Below are 18,034 nucleotides of genomic sequence, written 5' to 3' on the forward strand. Positions count from 1 at the left end.
TCCACCCCTCCTTCCGAGCGAAAAGGAAGCACGAGGGTCGTACAAAAAGCCGGGAGAACCCCTGATGGCCCTCTCGCTCCAGGCGGAGGCTAAGGGGCTCTTTCCGCAACATCGTCGAGGCCCCGCGATCCGAACTCGCACCCACGGGCCCGGCAAACACGATGAAAACGCTCCACTCGAAAGAGAAAAAAGCCCCTGAAGAAGTGAAATCACTCCTCCAGGGCCTCGGGGGCTACACCCGGCGGGTGCGCTCGCGCGCACCCACCGAAACCTCGAATGCAAAACACCATCCCGACAGGAACTATCAAGAGCCAATCCTCGTCAGAACCTCAGGGGGAGTGCCTCCACTCCCCCCAAGGCTCGGGGGCTACTGTCGGGTACCGTGAGAAGGGGTACCCTAAGCAAGACCCAAAAAACGACTGCTTAGACTTCGTAGAGATCGAAACCAGCTAAACACTGCTGGCCTCGGCCGATTCTCCGACTCGCCCGAGGCCCATCACCGTGGGCCTCGGCCGATTCTCCGACTCGCCCGAGGCTCCCTCACTACCGACCTCGAGCGATTCCCCGCCAAAGGCCTCGGCCGGGCCACCGACCCTCCGTCTCGCGCAAGGCGGGCTCGGCAGCACTCCGCTGCCTCTTCCTCCTCCCGTCCCTCTGACAAAACGTCGTGTCACATCAACTCAGCCAACTGCTGCCCCTGACGACAACCACATGCTCGGCACAGTACAGCAGAATGGCCGATGGGACAGGAGACAGGACTGGGCAGGGGTTACCCGTCACTGTGCTAACCACCATGCACATGGTTGACACCCATGCCTCACTGTACTGCCAACTCCTGCTCCGAGGACAACGCAGCATGGGGAGCCGCGCCTGGGCTACTGTGGCCTCGGAATCAGTACCCAGGGCCAACAACTCCCCCGAGGCCTCGGCAGTTTGCTTCACGGGCTCGGCAGCCTGAGGGTCCATGACCGCCGAGCCCCCCACGATGGCTCGGCCTCGGCATCTACAGAGCCGCTGCCCACTACGACGTCATTACACGGTGACCAGCACGTCGCCCGCCATGTCCTGCATCAAGCTGTACTGGAGCCCCACAACGCACAAGATCAAGTATGACCGGCGTGTCACTTCTGCACGACAAGGACGGAGCCACTCCATCGACCATACCACAACAACAGTGGCCGGCTACAGGGCTCGGACACGACACCCCATTTGCAGAAGCGCTATGTAGCAACCTATGTACATTCCCGGTCCTCCCTTAGAGTATAAAAGGGAGGGACCGGGGCCATTTCTAGGGGACGAGAAAGACGAACACACCGATAGAACCACGCACTCCTATGCTGCTTGGGAACAACGCCTCAAGCAGCCCGCACCACCCACGCCGAGACCTAGGGCTAGTCCCCTCTCTCACCTAGCTTGTAACCCCCTACTACAAGCACTCCGGTGCAAGGAATACAAGATCGATCTCTCGGACTGGACGTAGGGCCTTGATTGCCTGAACCAGTATAAACCTTGTGTCTCTTTGCACTACCATCCGGGATTAGGGGCACGCAGCACAGATTCACTCGTTGGTTGAGGGACCCCTGGTTCCAAAGCACCGACAATGAGGGTCGTACAAAAAGCCAGGGGAACCCCTGACGGCCCTCTCGCTCCAGGCGAAGGCTAAGGGGCTCTTTCCGCAGCATCGTCGAAGCCCTGCGATCCGAACTCGCGCCCACGGGCCTAGCAAACACAATGAAAACCCCTCACTCGAAAGAGAAAAAAGCCCCTGAAGAAGTGAAATCACTCCTCCAGGGCCTCGGGGGCTACACCCGGCGGGTGCGCTTGCGCGCACCCACCGAAACCTTAAGTACAAAACACCATCCCAACAGGAACTATCAAGAGCCAATTCTCGTCAGAACCTCAGGGGGAGTGCCTCCACTTCCCCTAAGGCTCGAGGGCTACTGTCGGATACAGTGAGAAGGGGTACCCTAAGCACGAACCAAAAAACGGCTGCTTAGACTTCGTAAAAGTCGAAACCAGCTAAACACCGCTGGTCTCAGCCGATTCTCCGACTCGCCCGAGGCCCCCTCACCGCTGGCCTCGAGCGACCCCCCACCAAGGGCCTCGGCCGAGCCGCCGACTCTCCGTCTCGCACGAGGCAGGCTCGGCAGCACTCCGCTGCCTCTTCCTTCACCCGCCCCTCTGACAAAACATCGTGTCACATTAACTCAGCCAACTGCTGCTCCTGACATCGGCCGCATGCTTGGCACAGTACAGCAGAATAGCCGACGGGACAGGAGGCAGGACTGGGCAGAAGTTACCCGCCACTGTGCTAACCACTAAAGCACATAGTTGACGCCCATGTCTCACTGTGCTACCAACTCCTGCTCCGAGAACAACGCAGCGTGGGGAGCCACGTCGGAGATACTGTGGCCTCGGAATCAGCACCCAGGATCAATAATTCCCCCCAAGGCCTCGGCGGTATGCTTCAGGGGCTCGGCAGCCTAAGGATCCATGTCCGCCGAACCCCCCACGATGGCTCGGCCTCGCCGTCTGTGGAGCCACAGCTCCCTACGACGTCATCGCACGATGACCAGCACGACGCCCGCCATGCCCTGCATCAAGCTGTATTGGAGCCCCACGACGCACAAGATCAAGTACGATCGGCGCGTCACTTCTACACGACAAGGACGGGGCCACTCCATCAACCATACCACAACAGTGGCTGGCTACAGGGCTCGGACACGCTGCCCCCGTTTATAGAGCAGGAGGTCTCGGCATCCCGACGCCAACTCCGCTTCGTGCGAGGCACCCCAGAGGAGGCCTCGGCAAGGGGCCTAATCTCCGTCTCGCGCGAGGCCTCATTCTCTGTGTTGCTCGGGGCCGGCTTGTCCGTGGTCCGTCGGCCCCCACCTCGACAGCACGTCACGTCCCATTAATGCTTTCAACCACTCCCGCAATCTCCGCCGGACAGCGGCTCAACGTCACAGAATGGCCGATGCAACCCAAAGTCGCATCAACGCCGTACCAGCTGGGACAGGGCATGGCGGGGGTTACCGACAACTGTGTCCCGGCACTGTGTCCACGATCAGCACCTGGGACAGAGCGTGACGGGGGTTACCAGCCACTGTGTCCTAACGCTGCACCCACGACTCACCGCCCGCTCAAGGCCTCGGCACTGTGCACCGGGGCCTCGACAATCTCGGGGTTCGTGCCCGCCGAGACCCCCACCGCAGCGCGAGCCTCGACACCAACCAGGCCTCGGCCTCGCGCACAATCTGTCCACTAGGGCTTGCACGTTCGCCGTCACATCCGCTCCGAGACATTCCCGGGGCTCCCACGACGCACAGGACCTGATGGGACAACCACGCCGCTCCAGTACTCCAAGGACGGATCGCTCCTACGTCCACGCCGCCACCAGAACGGGCCACAGGGTTCGGACGTGCCACTTCTATTGACACTACGTCGCATGGTGATACATGTACTACCTTCGTTCTCCCTTCAACTATAAAAGGAGAGGACTTGGGCCTCGTAGGGGGGGACGAACACACCGATAGAACGACACACTTCTACGCTACTTGAGAACAACGCCTCAAGCAGCCCGCACCACCCTCGCCGAGACCTGGGGCTAGCTCCCTCTCTCACCTAGCTTGTAACCCCCTACTATGAGCACTCCGATGCAAAGAACATAAGATCGATCTCTCAGACTGGACATAGGGCCTCGATTGCCTGAACCAGTATAAACCTTGTGTCTCTTTGCATTACCATCCGGGATTAGGGGCACGCAGCACAAATTCACTCGTCGGTAGAGGGACCCCCGGTTCCAAAACACCGACACCACCCGTTTGCGTCCCCACGGGGACACGCACACATGCATCTGACTTCTGACGGCTCATGCCACGCATGCATCGCTGGCTCCGACTTCCCCAATTCCATTCCGGTGGTCGTTCACTAGATTTGAATCTAGCGAACGATCAGCTACTCCCACGACTTTCCTTATTTAGAAAAAAGTAATGTCAACGACTTTCTGTTTTTAGAAAGTAACTAAGTTATACATATATGTTACGGGACATAACTTATTTCTACAACTTATATCAATATAACATTTTACAGAACAAAACTTATCACCGTATTTTTTGTTCTGCGCTTTTTTTATACAGTTTTACGTAATTTTTAATAGGCCAACAAGTAGTACTACATAGTTATTTTTATACATAGTTTTCATATTTTCTAGTAATATGTTACGATATTAATTTGTACATCTGAGCTCTTGAATATAATTTATACATCCAACTTTACATCTAAGTCATTCTTCACGTTAATACCTAAGTTATACATAAAAGTTTTATGTATAATTTTTATAGCTTTATAAGAAATTATGTTGATAAGTTTGTTTCACAAAGAATCACATAGTAAGTTATATATATACGTTATGTGCAAACTTTGTCACGTCGAAGTCATGTGTATAAGATATACGAAGTTTGTTCCATAAATTAGACGTAAAAGTTATGCGTATAACTTTGTAACTTTCCAGAAAAGAAAAAGGCGCATAATCTTTTTTGCCAAAAATAGAAAACTTTTCAAAAAAGGAAAGTTGCGGAAATTATTTTTTTCTAAAAATAGAAAGTCGTGGGTGCTGATCGTTCGTCAGATTTAAATTTGGTGAACGTTAGCTATTTAGAGTCGTCCGGTTTCCTTCCCTCCCTGCTCCCGTGTATAATCACCCTCCTGTGAAGCTCTGACCAAGAGCCGTTTGTCAGCAGTCCAAAGAGCAGGACCAGCTGTGACCGGCGCTGACCAAGAAGACGACGCGCACGGTACCAGCTACCAAGATGGGCCGAGGCGGAGCACGAGAGAGCGACGACTCAACGCGAGGGTCCAAGGCCCAGAATGGGCGTGAAGTCGTAGCCAGCTGGGAGAAGAGCCGTAGTGAACCAGTATAGACGGCGAGAGAGGAGAGAAATTAAGAAATTACATGAACTTTGATACCCTGTAAACAAGCACGCCGCTGCTGCCGTTGCTGCAGTTCTTCAGCACGCCGCCGCTGCCGTGCGACCTCTCGCCGATCCCCGTCGTGTACAAGGGGGAGGAGGGGGTCGACGCGAGGAAGTGAGAACCGTGGCCGCGGACAACCACCCAGGCACGTTGCGGAGAGCGCCTCTTTCGTTGGCTGACGGGTGCTCTCTGATCTTGCTTGCAGGCGGAGGCTGCCGTTGGTCATCCGGGTAAAACCAGGTGTCCCCCTGAATTTGTTCCAGGTAAATCCAGCATTTTTAGGCCCGTTTCCTATTACTACATATACTGTGAAACTAAACTCTTGCAGGAACAAATGAATGATCCCTGCTTCTGCTATTGTTATCCTGACTGCCTGCTCTGTCTTTGGGCTCTGTTGCTCACACGTGTCCAGGATCAGGAAGATGGTGAATGGACTGATGATGAATTGACTGACACGGCCAAGAATCAGCTGCTGCTAATGCTTCCTCCAGCGCTCACGACGCGTCATCAGAAAAAACCATCGTCAACGCCTCATCCAGCACAGTCGCGAAACGGTTTTCGGTTAGCCCGGTCGTTCAGGAAGCGAGCCCGATCCAGAATCAGATGGTAACGCAAGATCAGAAGCAGGTGCCGAAGGCAAACACCCCCACCACTCGGGCAGCGACGACGATGGCGAGGGGCCGAGGATCACCACCTGGGCCCCGTTCACGTGCCCTTAAGCCCGACTTATCCGTTTCTTTTTTCATCAAGAACAGCGTTTTTCTATCACAGATTCCTCCCAATTCATTCAGATCTTAGAATTCCTCCGAGCTAACGGGTCGCGGCTTCGGACCACGATGACGGCGACGACGGCGTGGAGGAGGAGGAGGCCAAAGGCGAGCAGCTGTCCGGCAGCGGCGGCGGCACCGTGAACCGCGTCGGCCCGGAGAGCAGGTCGGCTGCCTTCGTCTCGGGCTTCGAGGCGGCCGCGCGGATCGGACGAATTCCCTTCTTCCAAGCAGTACGTTCTTGTGGATCGTGTCTAGGCCGCGCGGCTGTTCTTCTCCGGTTGAGCTTGAGCATCCTCTGAATTGTGGAGACTGATGCCTCATATATCATTACATGTACCAACAAGAATCTCTTCAGAAAATAAGAATCATTAGTTCATTACATGTACCAATAAGCATCTCTTCTGAAAAGAAGAATTAGTTTTATTATTCATTCAGTTCTTGGTCGATCCATCTTTGCTGGCAACAGCCTGCGTTGTTTGTGCTCAAGAGCACCTTTTTCAAAGATCAAAAAGAGACATTTCGGCTTTCGCCTTTGCGAGAGAAATAAACCATCCGAATTCAGATCAGCAAGGTCGAATTTCAACCACTGAAACTGAAATCCTCCACTTCCAATCCAAAACAGAAAACACAAACAACTGTGGTGGAAACTGAAAAGCAAACCAGATCAAAGCAAGCGCATGATGATTGATGATACAACTTGATTTGCAGATTCAAGCAGAGTACAACCAACCACCGTTTCTTTCCTGACAGAGCAAAAGCAAACTGAAAACACACAGGCCGATCTGGAAAGCAAGCACACTGTGACTTTTTTTTTAACGCCTCTCTGTTCATGTACACAAACAAACCTACAACTACACCCAGATCACCAGATCGCGTTCTTTGTGAGATCACCAGGTCCAATCATGGCACCGTAGATGACGGGCACGTCACATTTCTTTTGTGGCTCAACACGTGAGAGGCAACGGAATTTATTTAGGGGTAAACTCCGGTGAGAACTCCGGTGAGAAACCAGAAATTCGCAGCCACGAGGGCTCGAACTCCAGCCGGCAAGGTCCCAACCACCGGGCCTCGCCACCCGAGCTACGCTCGGTTCTCAAGCACACTGTGACTTGAGAGACCAACCATACACACACACACAGTTCATACACGCACACATGAAACATGCTTATAAACATAGCATGTACACAGTAGTGCCTCCATATATTATATATATGCAGCAGCTATTTAGCTTGGCCGTCGGCGTTCCGCACACATATAACTTGTGCGTGCATATATAATTGCATATGAGCATCATGATTCATGCATATATATGTGGTGTAGGAGTAGGAGTAGGATGGATTGCATGCAGCTAGCAGGTTGAGTGTTCAGAGGCCACCGTAGCGGATGTCGGAGAACTTGGACTTGAGCCACTTGACGCTGCCGCGGACGGTGGTCTTGATCCGGCCCGGAGTGGCGAACACGTTGTACGCCGCCACCCGGCGCCGCCGCTTCGCCTCCGGGTCGTCGCGGCCGCTCGGCCCGTTGAAGCTGTACGACTTGCCCGCCTGCCCTGGCCCGCCGCCGACGTCCTCGTAGCCGTACCCGCCGCCGCAGCCGTAGTACGCCGACGAGTGCTCGTGCGGCACCGACCTGCACTTCTCCATGGATCCTCTTCTTCTTTCTTGGATTTGCTTCTCTCTCTCTCTCTCTCTGTCTCTGTCTCTGTGTGTGTGTGGAGATGATGAGTGAGGGGAGGGGTGGGTGATGATGAATGAAGCTACTAATTGAGAGTGGGTTTTCTACTTGATTTGTTAGGCGGTTTTGCATTGAGCACCTTGTATTTTGTAGCTCTGCTAAAGCAAGTCCATTTGGTTCTCCTTTACGACCGGAGAGCATGGATGGATGGTCTCGTGTCGTGTCCCTTGATTAATAGGTTCCTTACAGTTTTAGCGCAGGAATCTACGGCCTTTTCAACAAAGTTTTAGGGGCACTAAAGGTTGTATAAGATGCACTATAGAAGTTCATCATAGTTCATGTCTCCTAACTAATAAGGTTTTAAACCCTAAAATAACATTTTTTTTGTTAGTCCTTTGCTCCTTTTGAAACAAAAACAGTTTCATGGTTTTAATTAATTTGCATCTCAAGAATATAAGGCCTTTGCCATAAGGGTCCAGGGGTACGCATCTCAACCACTAGGTTAGTGATGATCATTGTCCTTGTCCTCTATCTATGGTTTTAGTTAAAACTCGAGAAAGTTTGGTCAGTTTTTTTCTCTAGGATGGTTGATGCTTTGCCGATTTTGTCCACTATAGGACATCAACTTGTGCTGTAGCGCAGTTTCAAATTTTGCAAGTTACGTGCACAGGTACTCAGAATTAGTTATATTTACTCTGTCTATCCATTTCTAACTGAATACCCATTTATAGACTCTGTAAATTCTATCGGCTCTCTCCACCTAAAAAAAAATGTATTTCTCACTTCCCGAGAAGTAAAATAATTTAAAAGTTTGACTATGTTATACGAAAAACTACTAACATTTACTATACTAAATCAATATCGTAAGATTAGTTATGAAATATATTTTTATAGTAGACTTACTTAGACACATAAATGTTGATACTATTGTATAGTAATTAATATTTTCAATTGGTACAAGATGTTTTCATCCTTCGCATTACAAAGACACCGCTTTTTTTTAATCATGTACAGTAAGTGAACGGCCAAATCTCATCATGTCTATCTGTCTACCCCTACACGGCCTGTTCGCTTGTTGGTTTCAGCCAGCCCAAACTAGCCAGCCAATAGTGTTTTTCTCTCACAATAAACCAGCACCAGCCAGTTCAAACCGGCTCAGAAACCAACCAGCGAACAGGCCGATAATTTTCAACCACAATCCGTACCGCACGTTACATGACAAAAGCCAGTCTTTTTAAAAAAAGCTTGAGCAGAATGCTAAGATAATCGGGAAAGGTGCTCCGCAATACTGGACAGGCTCGGGCGTGTTTCCGCGATTCTGCCGGCCATCCACTGATTCGATCATCAGCGAAGCGGGAAGCCACGCACCGGGGATCCGATGTTTGGGCTGGGGATGGAGGTCGGCCGGGACCCGAAGGGAATGATGATGGATGCGAGGGGGAGCTTTCCCTGTGCTGTGCGATGCTGCAGAACGGGCTGTATTGCCTCGTTCGTTTGGCCGATAAGTTATGACTGAAAGTACTTTTGACTAATTTATTGTGAAAGAAAAATATTGTTTATTAACTTGAAAAAGTACGACTTCTAAACGAAGTGAACAGGGCACTGATGGAGTGGGGGCGGCACTCACCCTGCCCTACCCTACCCTACCCGTCAGTGTGACCCACGCATGTTGTTGGCATGGACATGGAAGATGGCGCCATTCGTCGAGATGGACCGGACGCCGTAGCAGCGAAGGCCCATCTATCCCATGCCCTTCTTCTCGCCCGGGCCGATTGGCCGAACTGTGAAGAAGCTGCGGCTGCCTCTACCTGCCCCGACCCCGAGGCCGGAGCGCCGGACCCCGAGATGCCAGATCGGTCAGCTGCGAATGCGCGCCTGTGCCCACAGTGGCCGTGGTCCCACCGCCCGATCTTCGTCCTGTTCGCTTAGCTTAAGCCGTACTTTTTTAGTCAACGAATGATATTTTTCTCTCACAACAAATCAGCAAACGATACTTTCAGCCATGGCTTATCAGCCAAACAAACATGTCACTCCCCGCTTCACTTCGCTTCGTCTGCTTGCAACCGACGCTTTTCTGCAGATCGGCGAAGATCCAGACCTCGAGCTGGCGCCTTCTGGAACAGGGCGCTCGTGGCCGTAGGCCCACCGGTCTGAACAGTGAGCACGGTCCGTCAAAGCATGGCTCGTGGGATCTCCGAATTGCAGGTCCCCTAGTGCGAGATCTTTTGGTATATATATACCCTACTACTAGTACTGGTAGGAGCACTAAACAAACAGAGCTCTACCAAAGTGATGGCGAAGCATGTTGTCAAAAAAAGTGATGGCGAAGCAATCAAGCAAAGGTGCTGAACGGATGCCTGGATCCACGGAGGCACGGACGGATCGGTGCCATTGCCAAGCAACGGCGTGCGTAGCGTTCCACCCAGTGTCCCCGAGGCCAAAGAGGCGAGACCGCATCCACCACGGTCCGTCCGTCCGTCCGGGGGAGCAAGCCGACATCCGGTCAGGTTCAGTGCACGGCCGGATCGACGGGGAAAAGGAAGCGATCGATCCGGTAACGCCGTAGTGGACCAGACCAGCGGGTGGTGCGCGATCGACGCATCTCCCACTCACTCATGCACCCATCAGTCGCATCCAGGCCGATCGGTCGCTTTCTCGTACCGTACTGCTACTACACCTCCGCCGTCGCCTAATACCTGGCCTTTCTCAGTTTCTCCGCCGCGCCCGCGCCGTCGTTTCCCGCTGCCGGACCAACGAAAGCCACGTCCGCCCGCGCGGGCCACGAGCGAGGACTGCTACTACTGCTGCTAGCGTTAGCGTGCGTGGCCGCCCCCCTTTCTTTTCCTTCGCGTACGGTACGGGTAACTCCGGGCGGGAAAACTGGTTGAAAGGCGGGGAGGGCGGGTTTGCCCCGGCCGATCACGGGAGATTCTGCGCGGTTTCGTGCGAAATCCACGAGTGACTTGCCGATGGTCTCGCCTCTTGGGGTTCCGATCCCGTTGTTGCGGCGTCGCGCTTGCGTCGGTCGGCGTGGGAGCTTCGCCGTTCGCGCTGGCGCTGCCGCGCTGCTGGGCTTTCCACGTCACGAACCAAACCACCATCTCCTGCATCTGCACCCCACTGGTGATGGAACATCATCAGGTCTTATATTATATAATACTCCTATCTATCTAGGTGGCTGGTGTGTTTTCCGTGCCCCTGAGATATTCCATCTGTCGACCGACAGACACATGCAGCCTGTTCGTTTGACTTGTTCGTATTGTTGCTGTGAAAAAGTACTGCTGACTGATTTGTGTGAGAGAAAAATATTATTTCGACTAAAAATTTACGCCACAACCAAACAATCAGGATGAACGTTCTGCAGTGAGTTTCTCACGCTCAAGTACTACCCGATAAACCCAGTCGCCTCCACGCCTCTCCTTTTCTTTTGTGATGAACGACAATGGCTGATGGACGGACACGACCGGCAGTGGCCCACTGCCAAGTGCCAACCGATCGCGACGCGCATCCAGACGCACGAGAACTTGCGATGGAGCGCTACACGCCCACACCGATCAATCAGACAGTCAGCTGGGTCTGCCTCACTGCCTGCCGCTGCGTATGTACGGTGCATGGACGCGGATGCTCTATCCGTGCACGACACGATCGATCCACCGTAAGATCTGTTAGAGTAAATAGGAATAGTACCACATTGTGTACCCACATGAGCCGTTAGTCCTGTATATCCTATATAATCAGCCCATGAGGCCCAATGCAACATATCTAATCTCCACCAATTATATTCTCCGTCATGGTATCATTCGCCTAGGTTTAGATCCTAACTCTAGCCGCCGCCGCTTCCGCACCGCACGCCCCCGGAGAGAAATCGATCTCCGCCGGGGGCAGCGTCACCTCTTTAGGCGCCGGATCCTATTGATCCCGCGTCCTCTTCGTTGTCGTCAAGCGGCAGATCGGGTCTTCTCGCGGCGCGCGCCAACCTCTCCGCGCTCACTGTGGAGGATGCTGGGCGTCGCCCCATCCCGCGCCGCCGTGGTGGTGGCCTGGGCAGATTGACCCCAACACCATGCCGCCATGGTGGCGGCCGGCCAATCTGCGTCATCCTCGTGCGACCTCGCGTGCCCGCGACCCGCCGTGCGCCCCGTCCTGTCCGACTCCGACAGCTCGTGCCGCGAGCCAGGACGAGCCGCGCTGAGGTGCACTGTTGCCGGGGTACACCTGATCCGTTGCTGCTGTATCTTTTTGGTTTGCCCGATCACTGATCGAGATTGAGTCGTCCATCGCCAGTCGACCTCGCGCATACCTACTCCGGCATCGACATCGACTACAATGACATCTACATCTTCGACTGTGCGGCCTGGCCGGGGCAGGCGATGCCGAGGGGATGCCTTCCCGCGTCGCTTCTCGGTCATTCAGTCCGCATGTCTACATCGTCGGTTAGTCATCACCACCACAGATCGGGATGCCTTCCTGCGTCGCTTCTCGGTCATTCAGTCTGCATGTCTACATCGTCGGTTCGTCATCACCACCACAGACCGGGACGCCTCCGCAGGCTTCTTTCATCGTCGCTCCACCTCGCGCGTACTCGGTCCGTACAACCGATTATGCGCGATCCACCCGGCTCCCGTGACGTCCATCGCCGAGTACTACGCGCATCCTCTCCGAGCAACAGGGCTGCTGGCTTGCTACCGTGTCACCTCGTCAGGCTACAGCACCGCCACCCGTGTGTCCGCTTCGCCGTTGCATCTACATCACCGTCCCCTGTGCATCGACGACTGTACTGCGCACTCTTTGCTGCGCCATTCCGTCTGCACAAGGTCTTCGTCCTGTTGATTGGGTCTTCGTCATCGAGCTGCCGCTACCCGCGCCGTCGCTGAGCCATGCTCGCCGGTCGCACCCCTCGCATCGTCGCTGAGCCCTGCTCGCCGATGCGTCTGCTCTCGCACTGCTTCTTCTTCGTCCAGCACAACCACGTCGACAGCATCACCGTGGTTGGGGCCCTCTACCTTGTACGCCCGGTATTGGCAACATCGACGCGTGCTTTCATCCCCGATGCGTTGCTGGGACTAGCAAACCCAGCCCACGCGCTCGGCGCACAGGTGGCTTGACTGCATCGACTTCGGCATCGACCCTTCCGTTCCTACCCCGTCTGCCTCGACTGCGTCGTCGCCTTTCTTCTACGTCTACGACGGCCTTACTGCGTTGACTTCGGCATCGCCCCCTTCCACGACGACTGCCTCGACACGTCTCCGTCATCATCATGGCGCCCCTCGAGCGCCTGCAGCTCCATCGACATGGCAACCCAACCACAACTACGTCGACCTCGGCCATCTTCAGCACAGTTTCTTCGACCACGGCTATTGCGCCCTCACACTCGGCTACCTCGACATCGGCACAAAAGGGCTACCGCCTTGCATGAGGACTCATCGGCTTATTCTCCAGCCACATCATATGCGCCGCATCAACTATTATGACTGCGAGGGAATGCCAGCTTCTTCTCCAGTCTCACTGTTTGTAGTGCTCCCGCTGTGATTGCGGGGGGATGTTAAAGTAAATATGAATAGTACCACATTGTGTACCCACGTGAGCTGTTAGTCCTGTATACCCTATATAATCAGCCCATAAGACCCAATGCAATATATCTAATCTCCACCAATTATATTCTCCTTCAAGATCCGATCCTCAGCAGTGGATCATGCGAGGCTCCGGGCTGTCGCCTGGAAAGCTGAGGCACGGCACGGCCCACGGTCGCGGCAGGCTGTCCCCCGGCCCCGAGTCGCCGTCAGCGGCGGCATCGCGGAGTCCACTGGGTCGGCGTCGTCGGCCCAGCGGAATCGGACGCCACTTGATGGGTGTTGGATGATGGGGGCTCCAGCCTCCAGCCAAGCTCATCACGACAAGCACCGAACTTTCTCGCCGCTGTTGCTGCTCCGGCCGGATATGATCCACCCGTTTCTTACTTTCCGTTAGCACAACTGCACAAGTACTCCGATATTTGTCGAGCGACGCGAGATATTTTGCGAAAGGAATGAAGAAACAGTCCCCTGATCTGTAGATGGACGGATCTGTGTCCTGCAGGAGAAACTTCATGGGAACTGCTGATGGAGTCCATCAGTCGAAAAGTGAGGCCTTTTCACGTTTTTCTTTTGAAGTGGAAGAAAAGGCCTTTTTCACGTTGGCTGTCCGATCCATAAGGTAAATACTAGTAATAAACCATATACTAGTGAATTGTAATTAAATCCACCTGCTAGTGACACGAGAAGTTAGAGGAGACTGACACCAGATATAAGCAAGCCATGACGTAAACCAGCAGGTCAAACGACCCAAACAAAACAAGAAGCTAACTAACTGAGCATTCACCAAATGTAAAGAAAGTTGCAGCAGCTACAGTGAAATGGCTGCAGAGTAGCTCAGTTGAACACGCCCATTACTAAAAGTAAGCTGAAGATATGCAATGGCACGGTGACAAAGAAAAGATAAGGTTCCCTGCAGAGAGAATCCCAAAAGGTGTAGTAATAAGCGAAACAGTTGACAGAACAAAACACCACTGCGTAGACTCTGAAGATCTTTACCATCAACTCAGAACGCGACCTGGTAGAGTGAGTAAAGTATGAATAATCAGGACACTTCTGAATTCAGGAGCAAGGTATATTCTCAAATCTAATGCAATGTACTGTAGAGCACCAACTTACATTGAGCTATCAGAGTCTCCTTTTCACTCCAGAAATCTTTTCAGTTCCCGGTCTACTGGATCCCTTGTTGCCTGCATCCATCTGAAGTAGTACATGTATACAGCGATTCAGACTCATGCCTCTCATTGCAAAACAAATGGGAACTGAAGCTTCTACATTCATCACATAATGCAAGAGACTAACAGCTATCAATGTGTAGCCTGACATGAAACTGGCACTAGTATTTTTTAGGAATCCGGCTCTACATCTGTATCTATACCAGTATAAGTCACTTCATACTAGTACTACTTGAAATATATGCACGTGGAATGGTCTGTAGCAATCTGAAAATGGTGGCTCCTGTGACAACTGTACTTATCTCTCCTTCCATCAAGCAATAGTAATCAAGTAAAACAATGTATGAAACAGCCAAAACGTTGGAAGGCCGAATACAGCTAGAGAAGGAAATGTGGCTGCAAGATTATATACCTTACGAATGTTCTTAGTGCCAGGAGGGCATGAGCTGAAGTTTCTTCTTCCATGAATCAAAATGGGACCAGACTTTCCCTGCAATGCAAAAAAACAATGCTCAAAAGTAAATCAAATGTACATGATAATAAAATTGTCTGTCTTAATACAGAACTCATCATCCCAGGACAATGTAATCACAATAGTCAAACTGATGCCCCCCGTTGACAGTAAAAAAAAAAAGTCAAACTGATGTGTATAAATTTTTGGATTGAGCAAAACCTCGATCCAGATATTGTTACAGTGACCTCAAAGCAATGTTTGAAGCAACAAAGCAAAGGCTTGCATAAGAACAGTTAGCAATCTTAGCAAATAGCATGACAAAATCCTATTGAAACAGAGACATGATTTTTTCCCCACGATGTTGACCCCCCCACCCCCAAAACAGAGTAATACCTTGAAGGTTGAAGAAAGGTTATAGCCAGCCTCATTGTAAAGTACATTCTTGGCATTAGGTAGGAAACCAAAGGGCATGCTCTCTGGTACCTGTACAATAGGAAGACGCTACCAAGGGGTTTGAGTGACATCCCACATATGAATTAAAGACCAAATGCACAACTACTTAAGTGAAGAACTGAAGATAAGGTCCTACATGATGGACTGAGGAAAAGTATTATTCAAGATATTTAGTGAGGAGCAAATTCATTTTCTTTTCAACACACGTACGTCCTACTAAGCTGACTGCCCGTGAGTTGCTATGAAAAAATTCATCAAATACAACCCATCAGCTTAATGCTCATAAGGTTGGTTCAGTCAAGAATAATTAGATGTTCACCAGTTCCAAAAAGATATTTTAGCCACCTTCATGAATCAAAGATATTTTAGCCACCTTCATGAATCAAAGAAAGCAAAACAACTTATATTAGGTACCATAAAGTAAAAGAAAGATAAAACTTTTCTTCAATTTCACAAATGACATATATGGCATAAACTGCCAGGCTACAAAAATAAGGCAAACAATCATACAAAGTGTTTTCAAATATCCTGGGTATGAGGAAGATCATTGTTATCAGTTTTGTGTTTGCATTAACCGTATTACTGTTGTGGCACTAGAGGAGGTATACCAGTATATATATATGGATGCTGACAAGAAATATTAAGGACAATGTGGGCAAAACATTCTAATAATGGTACTGCAAGAATTATTATACAATGTGGGCAAAAGAGAGCAGGGATTACTTATGATAATTCTTGATGTCATAATGGTATACCACATTGTCCAAAGGAGCACACGCAAAATGACTATTGCAGAGGAACCAGGAAAGAAACAGACCTTGGCGGATTTGAAAGACTGAAACGTCATGTTCTTGATTGGCATAGTAGAACCGATGGCAGAATCCCTCGCCTGAAAATAGAGCAAACCTCAAATCAGCCAACAGCAAAGATCGACATATGACACCCGTTCCGACCCAATGAATCAAATGATGAAATTATCCATACCAACGGGGCAATCTTGGTCCCTTGGGACGCCAGCGGTGGTAGCCCCTTCACGAGACGGTGCGGCATGATCCGGGCGTCCTCTAGCTGAAAACAAGAAAAGAAGATGCAAAAAAGAGAGAAGCCAAACTGATGTGTATGTAAGCCAAGATTTGGAGACTGACCACATGTAACACCCTAGGCCCGGCCACACGGCACAGGCCCACTCTACCAAGGGTGGGTCCCACCTACGTAGCAACTCGTTTGTACTTTTGTCCTCGCTTCGCGTAAAACGGTTAACCGAAGGTACTACGCGTCTTTGATCTGGCTATTTAAGCTGGTTCGGCGAACTCAGAATTCACGTTAGGGTACAGTAACAGTAGCCTGAATTCGGTCCGGGCCCAATGGGCTGGGTCTCACACCACATTGGTGAAGATTCGCTCAGAAAAGCTTGGATCGAAGAAAGCGCACGGCCGCCATGGCTTCTGCAAACCCGATTGAGAACTGGCGTCGGGGTGTTAGGGCGGTTAGGAAAACTGGAGGATCGGCGAAGCAAAAGTGCTCGAGGGCTCACGTACTCACGTATATATATATATATGCAAGCCGTGAGTTCGCCCAGCAGTTGACTCCTAGTCCAGTACGACTGTACGAGGAGGAGCGCGACCTGTTTTTTTCTCCTTTATTTAGTAATGTTTGCAGAATAGAGGGCTGAACGGGCGGCATGGCACAAGCCCGTTTAGACACGTGCCCTAATAAGCCCGGTTGCCATAGATACTTAGTGCCTTTTTTTAATTCGAAGGCACGCAGGAGGAGAACATGCAACAATTTTAGTCATGCTCATATCGACACTACAGAGGAGCAGTCTAACCATGGTTCTACTACGCTTGGATCAGGCCAGAACGAATTGGTAGCGCAGTGGTGTCAGGTTTTGCATAATAGCATCGGGCCTCATGCCGATCATTGGGTATTGGACGTAGGGCCATCTATGGTTTGTAGTTAGTATGCACTCCTAGATGACACAATATGTTCTATGGATTCTATAATTAAGTCAAGTTTCATAAAATGACTAACACACAAATTCTATAGATAGAGTAAAGTGCATGGCGAGTCTTCAAACTTGGCTAGGTGTATCATACCGGTCCTTGTACTCACACTTGATCGCGTCTTCGCGTGGGTCAAAGAAATCAGGCTGTAGCGCCCCGGGAGATGCAAGGAAACCATTTTTTAAGATCTATATATGTGTGCTTCATTGTTGGTGGGACCCAAAACATAAAACATGTTGATTAGTATCTAAGCTATCTTCATTATTGTTCCTCATTCCTTCGTCTGCATGCATTTCATGGAAGAGATTACCAAAATCAATAGCAGTCTCTCATCCACTTGTTGTTGCCTATGGCCCTATTTGGATCCATAAGGCTAATCTTTAGCCCTTATAATGAATGAACTAAAGTTTAGCCCATATGGTTGTTTGAATCTAGGGGCTAAAAATCAGTCATGTACCCTGCCATGACCCATTTGCTCCTAATTAATACTCATGCTAAAGAGGGTGGGTGGGGGTAATATACGTCTTTTGCTATGAAGGGACCACTTTTAACCCTCTTTAGCCCACTTTGGAGGGGCTAATAGAAAAGGGGTGGACTAAGTTTAGCCCTCACTTTTTTATCCCTCCAGTTTGGATCCGTGAGGGCTAAAAGGTACTTTAGCCTTATGGATCCAAACAGGGCCTATGTTTGCGCAAACCTACAATAGCCAATGTTGTGGATCACAGCTCCATTCCTCCAGCGCCGTGCCCGGCTGTGTTGGCTTCCGTTGGACAACTTGTTGGTTCCTTATTGGTCGTGACTTGTACATTTACTCTCCATTAATTATAGATGTCAATTACTCAATCCTTAGCTTTAATCTGGAGTATTAAGGGTAGATTGTCTTAAAGGTAGCCGTTACTATTCAATTATGGTATTTAGATATAATAAGAGAGTTTATACTTTCGGATTGATTGACGACTAT

The 18,034-nt window shown here is 51.0% G+C and overlaps 2 protein-coding genes across 3 annotated transcripts; both read right to left on the reverse strand.

Moving 5' to 3' along the window:
- Positions 1-6,385: 6,385 nt before the first annotated feature.
- Positions 6,386-7,480, reverse strand: LOC136527774 (uncharacterized). The gene has a single exon (XM_066520615.1). It carries the CDS (start codon positions 7,385-7,387, stop codon positions 7,109-7,111), a length of 279 nt encoding a protein of 92 aa, XP_066376712.1. The 5' UTR covers positions 7,388-7,480; the 3' UTR covers positions 6,386-7,108.
- A 6,379-nt stretch (positions 7,481-13,859) lies between these two features.
- On the reverse strand, positions 13,860-16,329 carry LOC136526955 (uncharacterized). Of its 2 annotated transcripts, XM_066519529.1 has the most exons (7): positions 16,216-16,329; positions 16,055-16,138; positions 15,888-15,959; positions 15,011-15,100; positions 14,576-14,653; positions 14,108-14,188; positions 13,860-14,006 (listed from the first exon to the last, which is right to left on the reverse strand). In XM_066519529.1, the coding sequence occupies exons 2-6, from the start codon at positions 16,118-16,120 to the stop codon at positions 14,117-14,119; spliced, it is 378 nt and encodes a 125-aa protein (XP_066375626.1). In that variant the 5' UTR covers positions 16,121-16,138; positions 16,216-16,329; the 3' UTR covers positions 13,860-14,006; positions 14,108-14,116. The 2 variants fall into 2 exon arrangements, with proteins under 2 accessions (XP_066375626.1, XP_066375627.1); XM_066519530.1 differs by lacking the exon at positions 15,011-15,100.
- Between the last annotated feature and the right edge of the window lie 1,705 nt (positions 16,330-18,034).

The sequence above is a fragment of the Miscanthus floridulus genome, chromosome 19, assembly GCF_019320115.1.
Source record: "Miscanthus floridulus cultivar M001 chromosome 19, ASM1932011v1, whole genome shotgun sequence".
Taxonomy (NCBI): domain Eukaryota; kingdom Viridiplantae; phylum Streptophyta; class Magnoliopsida; order Poales; family Poaceae; genus Miscanthus; species Miscanthus floridulus.